The sequence below is a fragment of the Necator americanus genome, chromosome V, assembly GCF_031761385.1.
Source record: "Necator americanus strain Aroian chromosome V, whole genome shotgun sequence".
In the NCBI taxonomy this organism is placed as follows: Eukaryota; Metazoa; Nematoda; class Chromadorea; order Rhabditida; family Ancylostomatidae; genus Necator; species Necator americanus.
Genome location: NC_087375.1, coordinates 16,733,115 through 16,749,433, shown reverse-complemented (window position 1 = coordinate 16,749,433; position 16,319 = coordinate 16,733,115). Strand labels below are relative to the sequence as shown.

General features: G+C 41.3%; 2 protein-coding genes across 3 annotated transcripts; both read right to left on the bottom strand.

Moving 5' to 3' along the window:
* Positions 1–184: 184 nt before the first annotated feature.
* Positions 185–6,704, bottom strand: RB195_014122 (uncharacterized protein; the record flags this gene model as incomplete). The annotated part of the gene is made up of 10 exons (XM_064204246.1): positions 185–374; positions 581–648; positions 704–804; positions 862–952; positions 1,012–1,155; positions 1,207–1,323; positions 2,598–2,728; positions 6,223–6,369; positions 6,421–6,526; positions 6,609–6,704. The coding sequence occupies 10 exons, from the start codon at positions 6,702–6,704 to the stop codon at positions 185–187; spliced, it is 1,191 nt and encodes a 396-aa protein (XP_064060127.1).
* Positions 6,705–7,202: 498 nt separating this feature from the next.
* On the bottom strand, positions 7,203–13,609 carry RB195_014121 (uncharacterized protein; the record flags this gene model as incomplete). Of its 2 annotated transcripts, none has more annotated exons than XM_013443016.2 (11): positions 7,203–7,286; positions 7,999–8,111; positions 8,189–8,294; positions 10,174–10,245; positions 10,309–10,467; positions 12,300–12,461; positions 12,855–13,002; positions 13,060–13,124; positions 13,216–13,312; positions 13,362–13,450; positions 13,526–13,609. In XM_013443016.2, the coding sequence occupies 11 exons, from the start codon at positions 13,607–13,609 to the stop codon at positions 7,203–7,205; spliced, it is 1,179 nt and encodes a 392-aa protein (XP_013298470.2). The 2 variants fall into 2 exon arrangements, with proteins under 2 accessions (XP_013298470.2, XP_064060126.1); XM_064204245.1 differs by having other exon boundaries at positions 7,999–8,105.
* Positions 13,610–16,319: the final 2,710 nt, after the last annotated feature.

Here is a 16,319-nt window from a genome sequence, read left to right as displayed (position 1 = left end):
AACATTCACGTAATACCTGTCGAAGCGTCGAGTGTAGTGACCAAGACAGGACTTTACAGTCAGTAGGTACAGTTTGGCGGCAGAGGAACCGAGTAAAGTGAAGTGAAGGTGGAGTAAAAACGAAAACACAATAATAGCAACGCGGAGGGAGTCGATGTAAATCACAGAGTTTGCCGTTAGAAAATCAAAAACACTTTGTTGGGCTGAGAGCGGAAGCTGTGGTGGACGCATCCTGGGCAGCAACTGAGCTCGCTGACGGATTCATGAACAACGAAGGAAAAGTGTTCACCAATGATGTTGCTGTAGGAAAGGTAGGGATGTGCAGTTCGTTGGCAATTTGAAAAGAAGCAAGGGCGGATTCGAGGAAATTGGGGCTGAAACATTACATTGCCGCTAAGACTGAAAGATACCAAGTCTTAACGAAAGAAGCTTTATTCTGAATGTTTCTTGACAATGTTCGTCTTAGGAGTAGTCCAAACGTCGCCTCTAATCAAAAACTTCACTCACAAATTCATATGAGAAAGTACCAAATGTTTTAATCAAGATAGAAAAATGTTTCGTAAAACGGACACACACTTACTTCATGAAAGAAGAGTAGTCAAACGGTTGCTGAGCAGCTGCCCCAATGTATCCCGGATTAGACGACTTCTAAAAAAAGCTTAAAATTAGCTTTTCATGTGTAAAACAAGTACGGAGAACTCACCTGCACACCGACATTGTTAGGACTACTTGTTGGGGAAACAAAAATGGGGGCGCGGATTGGTGAAACCAGCGGCACGGGAGTTAGAATTCTATTTGAGTTGGCTGAAAAGACTTAACTATGCATGCTTTTTACAATCGTCACTTCTTATAGAGTCATACATAGTCCAGATTTATGAAATGGTCTATATGTTCCGTTAATGATTGCTAGCTCCATTAACTGTTTCCTTTTCAGCTCGTCAGTTCCTTCCGGCTTAAAAAATTGGAATTCAGTGAGTAAAATCTGTTGAAGTCGAAAGTTTGCAGACAAACCGCTGGCACAAGTAGTTTCTTTACGTGCTCCATAGCCGAGCGAAGTTTCACTCTCGCTCTATTTTCTGTGTCCTCACACTGCAAGAGCACATGTAGTTCATCGTCTAAATGCTCCCAGTTCGGCTTTCCACGATTGGCTTCCTCCTAAGAAGTATTCCGTAGCCAAATCATGCTAGATAAAAGAGTCTTGCTAACCTTCCGCTTATCCCGCATAGAGCCCTTTCCCCTGACCATGATTTTGCAACCAGTTTCCTGTTCTAATTGCTTCGCAGTCATACCGCGTGGTCCAAGGATCCGTCCAACAAAGTTGTACTGAAATGGACCTTTTTGCTCGATTGAGATTACAAGATTCTGCACTTGAGATTATGAGAAGTAGAGCTTTATATTTCCAGAATAACATTCGTTAAAACGTCAAATTTGTTTCATAACATGAGTTGTCCCGTCAGATGAAGTAATTCTTTCCTTTTCCCCGCCTGCGACATGAACCCGTTGATTATGTTTCAGTTGAATCATTTTTAGAAATATATCAACGAATCTAGTTGATATGTTTCTAAAAGTCTAATCCAGGCATAAGCAGCCATAAGTTTTGTGATGTTAAAAAAGCAGAAAATGCACAAAATCGAAGAATTGAAGGCCGTACAAGTTGGGAGTAGATGTTTCATGTCAAAATGACGACTATTGTGTAAAACTTGATTACCACCAAACTAACCATGGCCGATGACAACCCACTTGCGAATTTGTGAACGTGAAACGTACTTCTAAAGCCTTAAGCAAACCTCGAATTTAAGGAATTTGGCGTCAGATTTTTGTTTGGAGAAAATCAAGACGTAGAGCAATCGTCGGAACGACAGCGCAAACTTGTAAGCCAATGTCTGACTTGAGAATGAAGCACTTTCAATAATACAGTCACCGCTGAAGTTTCATGTCACTCCAGACTATTCAGAATCGAAAAACATACAGTACCTCTAGTTCTGGAATTTGAGGTTGTCAGGAACAGTTTCCGAAAATTTCCTTGCGTTTTCAAAAAAAAGTGTGTCCTGGGCAACTCCAAGAACATTGTTAGTTACACTTGCGCTCCCCTAAAGCCTCTAAATTTAAATATGACAACGACTGAGCACTCTTTTTTCCTAATATCTAAGTGTTGTCAGCACAAATAGGACCTAAGTCTCCACCAAATAGTGTTGGAAACGATAAAAACAGACCAAGAGTAACCAAAAGCTACAGATGTATAGAAGGTCCCAGCAATATATCTTACTAAATTTAACAATAGGAATTTGTCAGCATGATTCTAAAGAGCTTGGTGTAGCGGTCTTGCAACAGTGTCGAGATTTTTTTCTGGTAAAATCGTTCTGCTAGTTTAAATGACAGATGAAGATAAGAAAATACGGGTTCAATGTATGCTTGGCAACAATTTCGTACTCGACTATAGCCATCACAACGAGCACATTTCCATATACATTGTGTAACGACAAAAGTAATGAATCGGCAATTCACTTGAAACATGTGCTCAAGTTAGTTTACGGGTCCTTCACAAATTTTTGATCGATTGCATGTATAAAAGCGCTGAAATAAAAAGGTCAACCTACATCAGGATATTCTCTCTTCGGTACGTATATCTTTTCTGTTATAGTAACTACATCACCTATAGGCTCAGGTAAGTCGAAGGGTTCGGTGACAAACTCCGTCTGAAACAACGCTCCACGAACTCGCGAAATCTCTGTAAGACTCTTATATAATGTTGGCAATAACAATAAAAAAGTATCTAGAAAAGACTTTTCATCGTAAGAATTTTGCATACGTCCATGAAGTATTAAATCCTTCCGTTCCTTTTCTAAAATTACCAGTTGCCAACATGGCAACGTTGTTCGAAATGGGGGAAATTCGTTCAGATTAGAAAACGGGGAAAGTCTGTCAGTTTTCTACTTAGCTTGCCCTATTTTGCTTACGGACTAATACGAACCATGTACTAATAAAACCATCTATAAACCAACCAAACGATAGAGGTACGAAATGCTTCAACTACAAGATAAACTGTAGCAATGTCTCCAAATTTAGAATTTTATTGTGTTCAAATGTGAATGCGAATGTAGCACAATGGTATGAAGCTCCGGTGCATCTGCACGGTCGGTGCACGAAATCGCTCCAGGCTACCCAAGCCCTCAATGTACCTGGGTGGATGAACGGGTACCAGACTCGTCTGGAACAATAAGGATACTGACTTGATGAATTCCTCGGTCCCGCAAGTCAGTGTATAGGCCACAACGCGCCCACGATTCCGAATCTTGAAGTTGGACGCTTTGGAAAACCTCAAGAGGACTGGAAAACTCCAAGCATTTTATCCTTTATTGTGTTGAAGCATTTAAATGCAGCGTTCTGGGAACTCCTCAATGCTGGGCTCTCTCTAATAGTAGATATAGTCACGCATGCGCGTGAGTTTTCTTGTTCGATACATGAGTAAAAAAGAGGGTCGTGACACCGGAGCAGCGCCTGATACGGCAACAACGTAGGCTGCCAAACTGTAGATACAGCCGGACCAAAACGACTTGAAGTGCGGTGCAGTAGCGGAAGCGATCGAAACGGAGGGGTGTAGCATAGCGGTGATGATCAGAGAACCCTCATTAGTACCACAAGGGTTAAGCGTGGGGATGGGACCCGACTCTCTCGAATACGCCCCCTCCCCTCCTCCTTTTTCTCTTCCAACGTTCCTGCGACAGTTCCCGGTTGCTGTCTATTCAATGTATTAGAAATTTCATGTGTTTCGAAAAAGAAAAATCGAAAATCAGCCGAGTAATAAATGGCAAATGAGAGAATCGGCTGGCAGAAGCGAAACAGCACCAAATAGTAGAAGAAGCAAATTTACTGAAATGCTGGTGATATATTGGTACTGAAATATTTTCGTCCGTTGCATTCTTATTCTGAAATTATTCCATTGCATTTTTATTCTGAAATCTACTAATCTATCTTTAAATACTGATTAAAGGGCGTAATACGAGGACAAAAGAGAAGCGTCAGCTGCATAGGTCGAATTACAGATAGACGACGAAAGAAACCGAAAATATCAACATTTTGTTCCCGCAATATAATGGGAAGACACAGGTTCGACACCCCGCTGAGCCAAATTTTTGCAGAAGAGTTAGAAACATGAAGTTTCTCCTAAAATATGAAGAATTTAATTATACGTAGTGTTCAGCAGTTTAAATGTGGATTAAATGGACCATTGATATTGACCAAAAAGGTCAGATTCTGAGCACATTATTAGGTCTGCAAGATCGCAAATAACTTCATGATAAGAGAACTCAGAAAAATACTTCGGGTGGTTTTTTTATAGAGGAAGATTTGCCCTAAAGAAATTGTCGTATCCCTGTTTTTAAAACTTTCTAGTTTTTTTTTTTTTTTGAAATTTAGAAACTATTTCCAGGGCCCCGCTGTTTTTCCAAATTTTTTAGGGAAAAAGAATGGGAAAAATTCTGTATTTGCCATCTTTTTCCATGTACATCCCAAAAACAAGAAAATACAGCGATACGACTATTTTGTAGCGCAAAATTTCTTCTTTGAAAAAGCAACCTGAAGTTCTTCTCTTGGTTGGTCCTCTTATCACAGAATTATTCGCGATCTTCCAGACCTAACAATTTGCACAGAATATGAGCTTTTTTATTCAATACATTCCATTAAGTGTACTTTTAAACAACTGAACACTACGCATTATTAAATCCTTCATCTTTTAGAACTGGTTCCAAGTTTTTAATTCCTTTGCAGAAATTTGACTCAGCGGGGTGTCGAACCTCTGTAGTCTCATTGTTACATTGTCAACGCGTTATGTGTTTTCAAAACTAAATGTTGGGGCTTCCCTACTGTCCTACGCCTGCAACTAAATATAATATTTTGTAACTTATGTAATCATTTAATATTATTATTGTAATATTTTATAATGTATTTGATTACCTAATACTACGTAATATTTTGTCCTGCTTATCATTTTTTCCTTCACAAAATTCCATCACACGGTTGACGCTGAATACCACTCATCGCTGCAGTCCGAGTGAAGCTAACAATCTCGATCACAAGTGCTGTGCTCTACCGAGCCGAGGGCAGCCGCCTGCGCAACTGCACCGGCCTACAAGTCGTTTCAACCCGACTATAGACGCTTCTGCACCATATTATAAAACCTTTGAACAGAATTTGATGCTGCTGATGTGAAGTAAAATTTTGTTTAACGCGATGTTCTTATCTCGTTTCAGTTAGTCTCTGTATATCTTAAGTCCAATAGAACTGGTAGATCTGGAAAAATCCGGATCTCGCCGCGATTGATCAGAAGAAACTCGCTGGGTCGCGCAGAAAACGAAACACAAATTCCCTAACTAAAGAGATCAGCAGCATCAACATCAGTTTACTTTGGAATTCAGAACTCATACGCTTGTAAAGAGTTACTTCTACAGGGCGATTTCACCGAAAACCAACCTTGCGCGGCTTACTTTGTCGCTTACTCCTATGGGTGTACAGAATTGCCTCGTAGAGTAAGCAGCTGCCCCTAGTGCTTCTGGTTCCTTTAATTCGCGAACTTGAGATTTTACTGTTATAAACTCCAGCTCCAGAACTGCGGAAACAATACGGTGTTGTTTTTTTTCTTTTTGTTCAGAGGGACCTAGTAGCTTTATAGCAAAAACAACTGACATTTTGGAACTACATTTTGTAGTTAGACTTCTAAAGGCAGTATACCACTAATTTGACGCAGCAAAGAAAACCGCCGGAAAAGCTACACACGGGGTTTTAGATTGGTTCCTTTTATTTCTGCCTAATCGTCGTTAAAAACGGCGTGAAAGGTCCCATTTTCCACGACGACTTCAGCTGCAAATTTTACAAGCGCCGCATACAGCTGCGCAGCAGTCGAAACCGAATGATCTCTCTTCGACTGCCTATTCAAGTGAAACAAATAAATATATATAGACTCTAGACATGTATACATAGATTCCAGTGCCACTACCGGGCAACTCAACCTGCGGAAACCACTGGAATCTAATCGATAAAGTAAGTCCTTTGACTACACTTCCATTCACCTTTCATTTCAATGTAGTAAATAGACAAAAATTGGTAGCTCGAAGAATTAGTATTAAAGCACCGTACTTCAGCTGGGCATGGTTTTATTTAGAGGAACGAAGTAGTATCTATCTCTATTGCAAGTCTTATAAAAGGCTCTAGTCTTGAATGACATACCCTCACTGAGTAAGCGATCAACATGCTGGAAATTATCTCCAAACATTTCGAGATCCTTTTTCTCCTTAACTAGGTCTGCCAGGTATTCAAGCGAACAGTCCATATGCGATGCACCATCGGGAGAACCCGATCCAAACGATGGTGATTCTGAAAAGAAAATCCAAATTCTTCAGGTGACAAATCGGCTCCTCCGCGTACTTCGCCCATCGCTACCACTACTTTTCAAACGCGTATCGGCGCCCGCACATGATAGCCTTCGACATCTGGATGAGACACTTCGAGCTGATGATAGGGAAGGAAACACCTAAATATTCCTGAACGCCGTGAACTCCTCTAGTCTTCATTTGCTGCGGTTTTGCGGGATAAAACTATGTAGAGATTCATACATTATCGTCATGCCGCGTTAGTGAGTGATATCCTCTGAGTGGCGATCCCGAAGCAGCGTAAGAAGTACGATATGGGTATGTCGAACATGAATGCATTCCTCCCTATCTGAAAGAAACCAAGAACTAACTGGAAGTACTACATGGTAGATAGCTGCTGAAAAATTTTGGAGCGAATATCCTCTCAATATCACAAAACACACCTACTGCTTCCCTTAAGAAACATATGTGGAACAATAAAAAAAGGTAAGAAATAGCCCTAACAAACGAACAGAAGCAGCTTAAAATCTCATCCAGCTACACGAAAATTTGGGCCTCTTTTGATGGCGTCGTTCAACCTACAGTACAACCTATAACCTGAATAAGGCATTTTGCCGCGAATTTCAAACTTTTGATCGACTAACCAGGGTACTATTACAACTGCTACAAAATAGACTGTATGAATTCATATACGTCTTTTTTTTAAAGGACAGTTTATTAACAGCAAATGTAGGACATTTGTGAACATGAAGCAATGTACAATAGAAAGAGAAGTTTGCATTGCAGACAAGGATCATGGTAAGTACATCATGGGTTTTTAAGTAATTTCAGGGAACGTCAAGCCACAGCCACTGTCTGCACGCCACTGATGATCTCTGCGATATTTTCACTGTAGTTGATCGATGGTGAGATGTCCTTGTCCTGAAATCTGGACTAGATAAAAGGTTTTGTAACAATAAGACAACTTTGGTTGTATTGTCGCATCGTACTGCACTAGATGTCCATCCGGACAAAGTTACGGTGCTAGAGCAAAATGACACGACGTGATTTTCAGCTGCTTGTAGGTGAGCGTATCATGCTGGCGCAGCCAGTCACTAGGTGTCACCCAAACTTGAGATGAGCTCCCGCAACGCAGTCGTCTAAGTCTATCCAGAGTACGGTAGTACCAAGCCCTGAGATTGAGATTACTTGAACGAACTGTTTTTTGTACACCGTACACCGCAAATGGCAACTAGTTATTGGTATCCCCCGCGTCATTATGACATGTAACTGGATATAGAAGCATGAAGAAATAGAGAAACTGTTGGAGCGCAACCTGGGAGCTGATTCCCTTAGGCATATTGAAATATCGTCAGCTCCAAACTCGTACGGACAATCTCATCTTGTCCATACGAGTCCCCTGTGATTGCAATGAATTCCAGAGATGCCCAAATGTTTTCATGACATTTTCATTTTCTGCGCATATAAGCTGCACTCTTGCAGCCGCACTGCTCTTCCTAGGACAAAAAAAAATTTAATTGCTGAAAGGTCCTCATATAATCCGAGTGGAAGTACTGTAATCTCCAGTACTGTCTGTAATCACGATATATTATTTATTAAATCCATTGATTTGTTTTATTTGAAACACTCGAACCTTAAGAAAGTTCTTCGCGTCCAGAACACTTTCTCGAGAGTAAGCAAAACGTTTTTGTGACAGCTGTGTACACATTCCTTTCGCTGCGATGCACGTAGCGAAGTCATCTACAACTATAGAAATGAATAAAATTAGTTAATTGCACTGGCTTCACTATAAGATTAAAACTCGAATAAGTAGAGGCGCTTACCGTCACCAGAAACTGCAACTAAATCAACTAAATTTCTCAGTCTTGAGAACCCGCATGCTGTCGCCCTGAGACCAGCTGGATAAGATCTAGACCATTGACTAAGCGCCTAAAAAGAACTTGAAATGGAGTATAATTAGCATAATCTCCGTGAATACGTGAGGTAGAGAATTGCCGCTTTAAAAAAGATACAGCAAAAGAAGATTTCCCAAGACCCTCTGAATGTATTCTAAGAACCAGCAATGTATTAAGCAATAACTCAATGTAATTCAAATTTAAAGCAGTTAATGAGCAAGCATGAATATGCAAATTTGTTACTTTCCACCTTCGCGTGAACAACAAAAAATGCAAAAACAAAAAAAAAAAAGTGAGAAATCTTACTGCGGTACTAGCACATTTGAGAGTGAAAAATAGTTATTTCATCTCACCCGAATAGAGAATTATATGTGAAAATGGGTACGTCTACCAGTGGTAACGAAAACACCAGCTGTAATTCAAAATCTGTAATGAACAGATCCTAAAGGGAAGAAAATGATACGGTATCCTTCCAAGATATTCTAAATCATTTCTCAGTCACAATCAGAATGATTAAAAAGTGACAGCAATACATGTAAAGCAGAAAAATCTATGAAATATTATGGCTTGAGATACCACTTCGGTTTAAATTAAAACAAGTTCTTCGCTTTCACGATGCTACAAAATTACATCCTATTCCTTTTATTCATTTTCGAAATCCAGTTTTTTTCCTTCAAAACGATGATTTAGCGACATGTTTCTCATTGGCAAAGTCCAACAGTTAACCAGAAATGGTCATCAAAACCTACGAGTTAGAGTACAAAATAAGGGACGAATAATTTAGAGTCGGTGCACCTTCGATTGGAAAGGTACGGAGTGGGGATGTCAAGCAGAGCAAGAGCGTGCGTTACGTTAAACTCACTGTGCTTATCCGGTGGAATATATTCGCCACTCATTTCGACTGTATATCCACCTTGCGACTTTTTATGCGCATACAAACTCAACGGATATATACCTAAGTTATGCATGCACGTCCGCTAGTTCCGAGATATGGGCTCTTGTTCGCTGGGTGATCCTGAATTTACCCAAGCGGACAAATTATGTTTTATGGATATTTAAAAAAAACACGGTTTTATAAATAAAGCGATCTTGCAACAGTTTTTAGCTAATTCCCTTGAGCTGTAGCCTAAATTGGTATTTATATTCCTTTGTTAAACAACGACTAACGTTCGGCGTTGTCGCCTTCGTCAGAGCCTGAAAAAAATCAAAGCCATCAGTGACTTATCCTCTCAATCGCCTCATCGCCGTACAGCATTCAAACGATAGGCAAACTCAAATGGCAACCAGATCTAGTAAATGAGGTAAGCACCTACAGCTAGCTGGCTAATGTGTTGCTGTTTGAGCTCACCTATCGTTTGAATGCTTCCTGTAGGGCGATGAAACGCTTGAGAGGATAAGTCACTGATGGCTTTCATTTTTTCCGGGCTCTAACGAAGGCGATAACGCCGAAACGTTAGCTCTGTTCTCTAATAAAAGAATATCAATACCAATCTTGGCTACAGCTAAAAAAAAAATCAATTAAAAACTACGTTTCAATATGCCAAAATTCAAAGACAGTCGAACGTGGGCAATACGATCTTACAACAGTTAGTGCGAACATCTCTTATTTTGTCGGTCCGGACCTATTCGCTGTTCGAGCATTGAGAGGTTCTACATCCACTTATTAGTAACCCGTACTACCGTAGTACCCGTACTTATTCTACGAATCCGTTTTCAATGATGAAATACTGTTGAGGCCCAGAAATTATTTTCGGTTATGGGAGCCCTGTAGATGCTCAGGCAGAAATTCCTATCAAATTAAGAAGACAGCATTAAATCACTATAGAGAGATAAGCCACTCATTCACCGCCAGTAAGTTAAGACTACGGAAAATCTAATATGAATCATCTCTAAATAAGATCCAACTTGCTAACATTTCTGCATTTGTTGAACATAGCTACAGATGGGTTTTTCCAGGTAATACCCGCAATGCCGCAAGGAATAACCTGAAAGTGGCGTCCAGTAATTCGACAAATCGACAGTATCAATTAAAAAAAAAAAAAACTAACCAAACTAGGAAGCCTAGCAAAGAACGGTGAAATCTCCCACAACAGTGAGAGATTGATCGGTACAGTTTCTCCTGTATCTACGAGGTACATAGTCTTTTCACTGTTGCACAATGCTCGATACGCGATTGCCGTTCTTCCATATAGTGCGTATTCACCGATCTGAAATTTCTTGCGTTAGATTGCGAACACTAGCAGCTAAGGCCTCAAATTCTTGAACTGAACAAGAATAGATGTTTTCTCACTGAAGCGATCACCCTTTCTGTTAGACAAATGAATGGTGCACATGTCATATTAGCTTCCTTTCCACTCCCAAACTATCTTATAATTGCACGTTGTTAAAGGCAGGATACCACGAATCTGAGGTGGTGCGGATTTCAGGTGGAGTATCCGTATACGCGGTCGTAGATTATGGAGAGCTCCGCTCATCTCTCCCTGCTTCAGTGCAAAGAGCCGCTTCCAGAATAGTGTTTTGTACGACACCATCTATTGCTACGCCTCCGCCCCTTGCGCCCTGAAATCCGTACCACCCCAGATTCGTGGTATGCTGCTTTTAAGCACTGACACAGTAACAGACCAAACGCCTGTTGTTATTGTAGAACATCTAGATGAACTTCCTCAAACTTAAAAGTAAATGTACTAGGCATACCAGATAACTGCCATGAAAACAAAGTTTTGCTACCCGGAGATACTTAAAGGCAACATACCACGAAATCGGCGAGGTTGGGTATCTCCACGAAAGGGTAGGAGTAATAGATGAAGTGGCTACTAGTACTGTGGAACATTTAAATGGGTGAAGATCACGAGTATGAGTGCAGTCATACTCAATTCCACTTATCCAAACCAAAGGCCTTGTCGGTCGGATTTTGCTGCAAGACAACTAACAGCGTGTAACGATGACGTGCGCAGGCGTACTGACCGCTTCTCAGATAGCGGGAGGGACAGCGTCAGAAATCCGCTGAATGCCCGCTCACTGGGAGACACGCCGCGAATGCCTGTACGACGCTTCTTGATGGCAATTAGGTGAAATTGAGAGTGACCGCTCTCATACTCGTGATCTACACTTTAAATGTTGTAAGAGATACGAAAGTGGATAAGCTACAGTTATAACATGTGAGTCGTTCTTTTGTTAGTAGACGTTAGCAGTAAAAGGGCGGCAAAAGAAATTGCGAGACAATTTGAAAGGTGTGGGCCCAGAAGTTGGCCTTTTTAATTTTATCTTCGAGCGCATCAGAAAGTTTTGTTTTCTATATCCACTAACCGCCAAGATTTATGTTATACCGAGGAAATCACATAATCAGTGACAGATACTAACTGAACTGTGGAGCAAGGAATCTTTTATTGACTTTGTGTTTGTCCCGCTACCTATGGAGTTTATGCTGAATGGAGATAGCATGACCTTCGAATTCAGATATATCCAATTACGTGCTCAATGGGGCGGGTGTAGTGTGGCGGTTAGAGGTTCCGCTTCCTGCACGATCGGTCGGAGGTTCGAATCCGCCTTAGTGCTCACCAAGCCTTTCATACTCCAGGGGTCGATAAATTGATACCAAACTTGTCTGGGAGGATAAAAACACTGACTTGAAACATCGCTCAGCCACCGCAAGTGGTTGTATAGGCCAGTTACACGTTCGTAAACCTCAAACGATTCTGAATTGAAGTGAACGTGGGGGCGCACCCCAAGCGCATTGATTAATGCCAGACACTCCATCCTTTATCCTTTATGTGCTGAATGTTTTTGTACTTAGTTTTGGGGAAATTCCTCAAACCGCTCTAATGTTAAGAAGCCCTGTATACGAAAATCGCGCGGAAATCCCATTGACTGGAGATTTTGAGTTACTGAAAGCATTACCATTAAACCCAGAATGTAAACTTCATTCTACTCATCCAGGATAGTTCAACAACTTGCTTCATCCGAGCAGAAGAGTGTCAACATGTAACTACCCGACAAACAATCAACGGTAAAAAAAATGGCAAAAAAAAGTATGCACTACCTTCGGTAACTCTTGAAGATTAGGATTCATCTGGCAGTATTTGTTCATTTCACGTTGTAAGGCAATGTACTCGTCACTTAATTTCTGATCAATCGGGATTACATGGAAAACGAAATCCTCTTCAGAAGATTTACAAGGAAACGGTGAATCTACGACGCGAACCTGAACTCATGTTAACATGTAAGCGAGAGGGAACGACAGGAAACAACTATCAATTGAACCGTAAAAAGGTGAAATATCCAGTTAAAGGCAGCGTTTAAAAATATTCGATGTGTTCACCTCGCGCGCGCTATGTGTGATACAGGGCGTAGTTTGCAAGTATAATAGCGAAAACTCCGAACTTTCCTCCTGAATCCAGGAATCGAAGGCTTGAATGAGTATAAACGGTGACTATCCAATGAAGCCACGCTTCTCTGATTCAAGAATTTGTAGCGAGAAATGAATTCTCGTTTTCGCTGCCATACATGAAAATGTAACTAGAACTATCTAACAGCGAGTAGAAGCAAACTGCTACGAACGCTGCCTTTTACGTTAATTTTGTCCTTAAAAACATACTTTCACGGGAATTTGAAGAGGAAGATCCTGTGAGAAGCATCTTACAGAGATTGATGACTGATGCGTCTTTTGCCCTGTATTTTTGTCAGAACCGTTTCTTTTGTTGCAAGCTGATGGAACGGAGCACTGCAAGTCTTTGAAGGGAACCCTCAAATATATTCACATGCAGCTATGTATGTATAAAACATATAAAATGCAGACCAACCGAGTTCCAATTTCCGTAGCATCCGAACGGTCGCGCTGTTGCTCACCGTGGTGAACGCTGGACACCTGGACAAGAAGTGAAATAAAGCGAAGTAAGTTTCATAAGACAAATCTTGAAAGGATTAAGGAGCGAATGAAGTTAATAGTGTACGTTTACCTGAAGTTGCACACCGTTTTCTAAGGCTAGGAACCTTCCATTCTTGAGCTGGTAGCGGACTTGATCGGCGCCATTGAAGTCTTCCATAACAACAAAACTGAATTGGAAAAATCATTTTGATATGTTACCTTAATCGAATCCCAAACCCGTATTTGCTGTTCGGGTAGTTTTGCTTCGTTGGTATCTTCACATTGTGTACAATCCCATACTTGCGGAAAATGTGAAATAGCTCCCACTGCAACGGAATAGTTCAGAAGACAAAAACACAAGATAGATTAGACAGCACAAGTACAATAACAGTGGAACCTACTTCCTTAAAACCTAAAGGGATGTTTTTCACACAAAATCCTTTCTCTACATCACCAGAGCCCGAAGGAATGCACACTTGGTCCATCTGTTACTGAAAGTCCCAACGAAAATATCCACAAGAAGTGTAGTGACGAGAAACTCTGACGGCGCTCAAATGTGGTGGGATTTCGCGCGCTGTTCATTTTCCGCGTTATATCTGTGACTACACCATGTTTTGTTAGCGGAACGTCTTGGTACCATTCTGGCCTTAGTATTATTCTCAGTATCTTACGTTACGTCTCATAGATTCCAGTGTGTGGTGAGACCATTCCCTTCGGTAGAGTCAGAATCCGGTGGAGGAACGTCTAGCTTCTTTCCACACGGGGACGGAATGTAGCAGGCGAGTATTGGAAAGGAAGTGCGAAATATCCCAGAGTTATCGGAGTTTAGATATGTCAGCCTTCCCAAGACACCACTCTCTACACCACTACACGTTTACACCCATATTTTTGCAGAGAGATTCCAGCATCTTCAATTTCGCGATACGTTGTCTTTGTTGTGTATGCATATACTCTAGGAATCTTGTCGCGTATCGATAGAAAGAATAGGGGTCCAGGTGAAGGTTTATTGCTTCAGACGGACGACCATACGTTAGCAACGAAGGCGAGGTTATTTCTCTGCTCTCATCAGCCGAGGGTTAAAAAAGAAGGGCTACGCCTATAGACTACATGAGCTCCAGTGGGGTTAGGATAATTGACCTCACTCGCTTGGAAGTACCTCAATGTTCCCTTCTTTTATGTAGGACTACCAACTTTATGCAGTCCTGCATAAAATCACCATTCTGCCGAGTTGAGTAAGTTCTAAATAGGAGAGATGTACACGCATGTAGAAAAAAAAAAGAAAAGTTCTGCCCAATCTTCTCGATCTTCTGCGATAGTTTGTACAAAATCAATCCATTCGTCGCTATTCCATATTCTGCGAAACCTTACGTCTCACCTGGACTGCCTATCTACGCCGAGTGTCCTCAGGTCCTCTTTCACCACCTCAGTCCAGAACTTCCGTTTTCGGCCTCTTCCAGTTTGATCTCGACAAACTCATCAGAAATCCTTGAACAAGGCGATCTGCTGATCTATTTATTATATCAGAATCGAAAACGATTTTCTGCAGCCATTTTCGATGGCGGTGCAAGACGTTGATATCTTCCAAATGTCATCGGCTGGTATACCACATCAATTTTCGTGTAAGGATCTTAATTGTGACATACGCTAGGCCAAAACTAACCAAGCAGCCGTCTAAGCAGCTTCCTCTCCGTGCAATCAAGTCTCTCCATCACCGTATATGGTGCTGTGGTGCAAGTCTCCGATCCGTAATAAACTCATGATGGGAAAAATGTCGAAAAAGTAAAAACAAAGATGAGCTCAACTTTGGTAAATTAGAGTTGACTAGCCGCAGAAAGGTTGACCACACGTTGTTAGCTAAAAGATAAAATACTTGGTGTTGACTACTTGCTTTAGAAAAAATGAACTACTGTGTTCAGCTTAGGCTCAGAATCGTAGAGATAACGAGCATGCGTATGCGGGCTACCCAGTGACCTGCGTAGGATCCCCACTTCAGATGTGCAGCATTCACCCTAGCGGTAAACTCATGTGGGAGTTTGCCGCCATATGCGATCACTCAGCCGAGATGCTCGAAAGCGCCGGCGCTCAGAACGTCTACGTCATCAGTCCTGACGGTGCAATTCTTCCACACGTTAGTCATCATATACTGCATGTTCTTGAGGCTGAAGTTAGTCCAAACCTTGCTAGCCTCCCGCCTCACATTTGGGTTTGCTGCTATATTTCTTCTTCGTCTTTAGATTAGTGTGATCGATCTCGGAAGGGTAAAAAGCATGTTCTGGCCTTTTCGACGAAACCATCGCTTGTTTTAAGAGGTGAGAGTTGGGAGAAGTTTTATCTTTGTGTTCTGTTGGTAGCTACGTTACCTTAATCTAATCTGTTATGCAGTGAAAACGTATGATTCACGGAGCATTTTTTCATTCACTTGCATCTGCGAACAAAATGAATGTCGCGAAGAATGTGATGCGTCGTTGCTGTGAATTCCATGTTTCGGTATTAAATATCGCTTTACTCTCCCTTTTAAAGGCATCACCCCAGGAATCTGAGGTGGTACGGATCGTAGATTATGTAGAGGTGGGTGATTCCGTCCATTTCTTGCTAATTGGCGTGAAAAAACGGCCCGGAAGACGCGGCGTGTGCAAACGGCTGGCGCGCTCCAGTCGATCTCGTTGTAGAAAATAGCACGCCGGAACGCTCGAAGCCGTATCTTCCTGGCCGTTTTTTACGGCAATTAGGAAGAAATGCACGGAATCACCCCCTCTCCCTAACCTACGATCCCGTATACGAATACTCAAACTGAAATCCGTACCACCTCAGATTCGTGGAGTGATGCCTTTAAAAGAGTCCCATCAGGGTTGCGTACGTACCCATTTTTTCACCGTTACCGCACTGAGTTGCTTCCTTTGGGTACCCTATGAAAGCAGTTTTGAGGATGGATGCTGCGGTCTCTGTTTAGGTCTATTGAAGATTTCAGACTTTATTCATTTATCCGATGTGACACCTAACCCATCTAATTAATATCCCTTCTATCGATGATCAGGTTTTTGCTTTTCCGCAAACCATTTGGCATAAGGTGAATAGCTGTAGATATGCTCTCATGTACATACAAACTGTGTTTGAAAATTTATTCACATGATGCTTTTCTAATAATTCAACGTCCAAATTTTCAAAGGATTTAATAATTTTGCGACATAACTAATT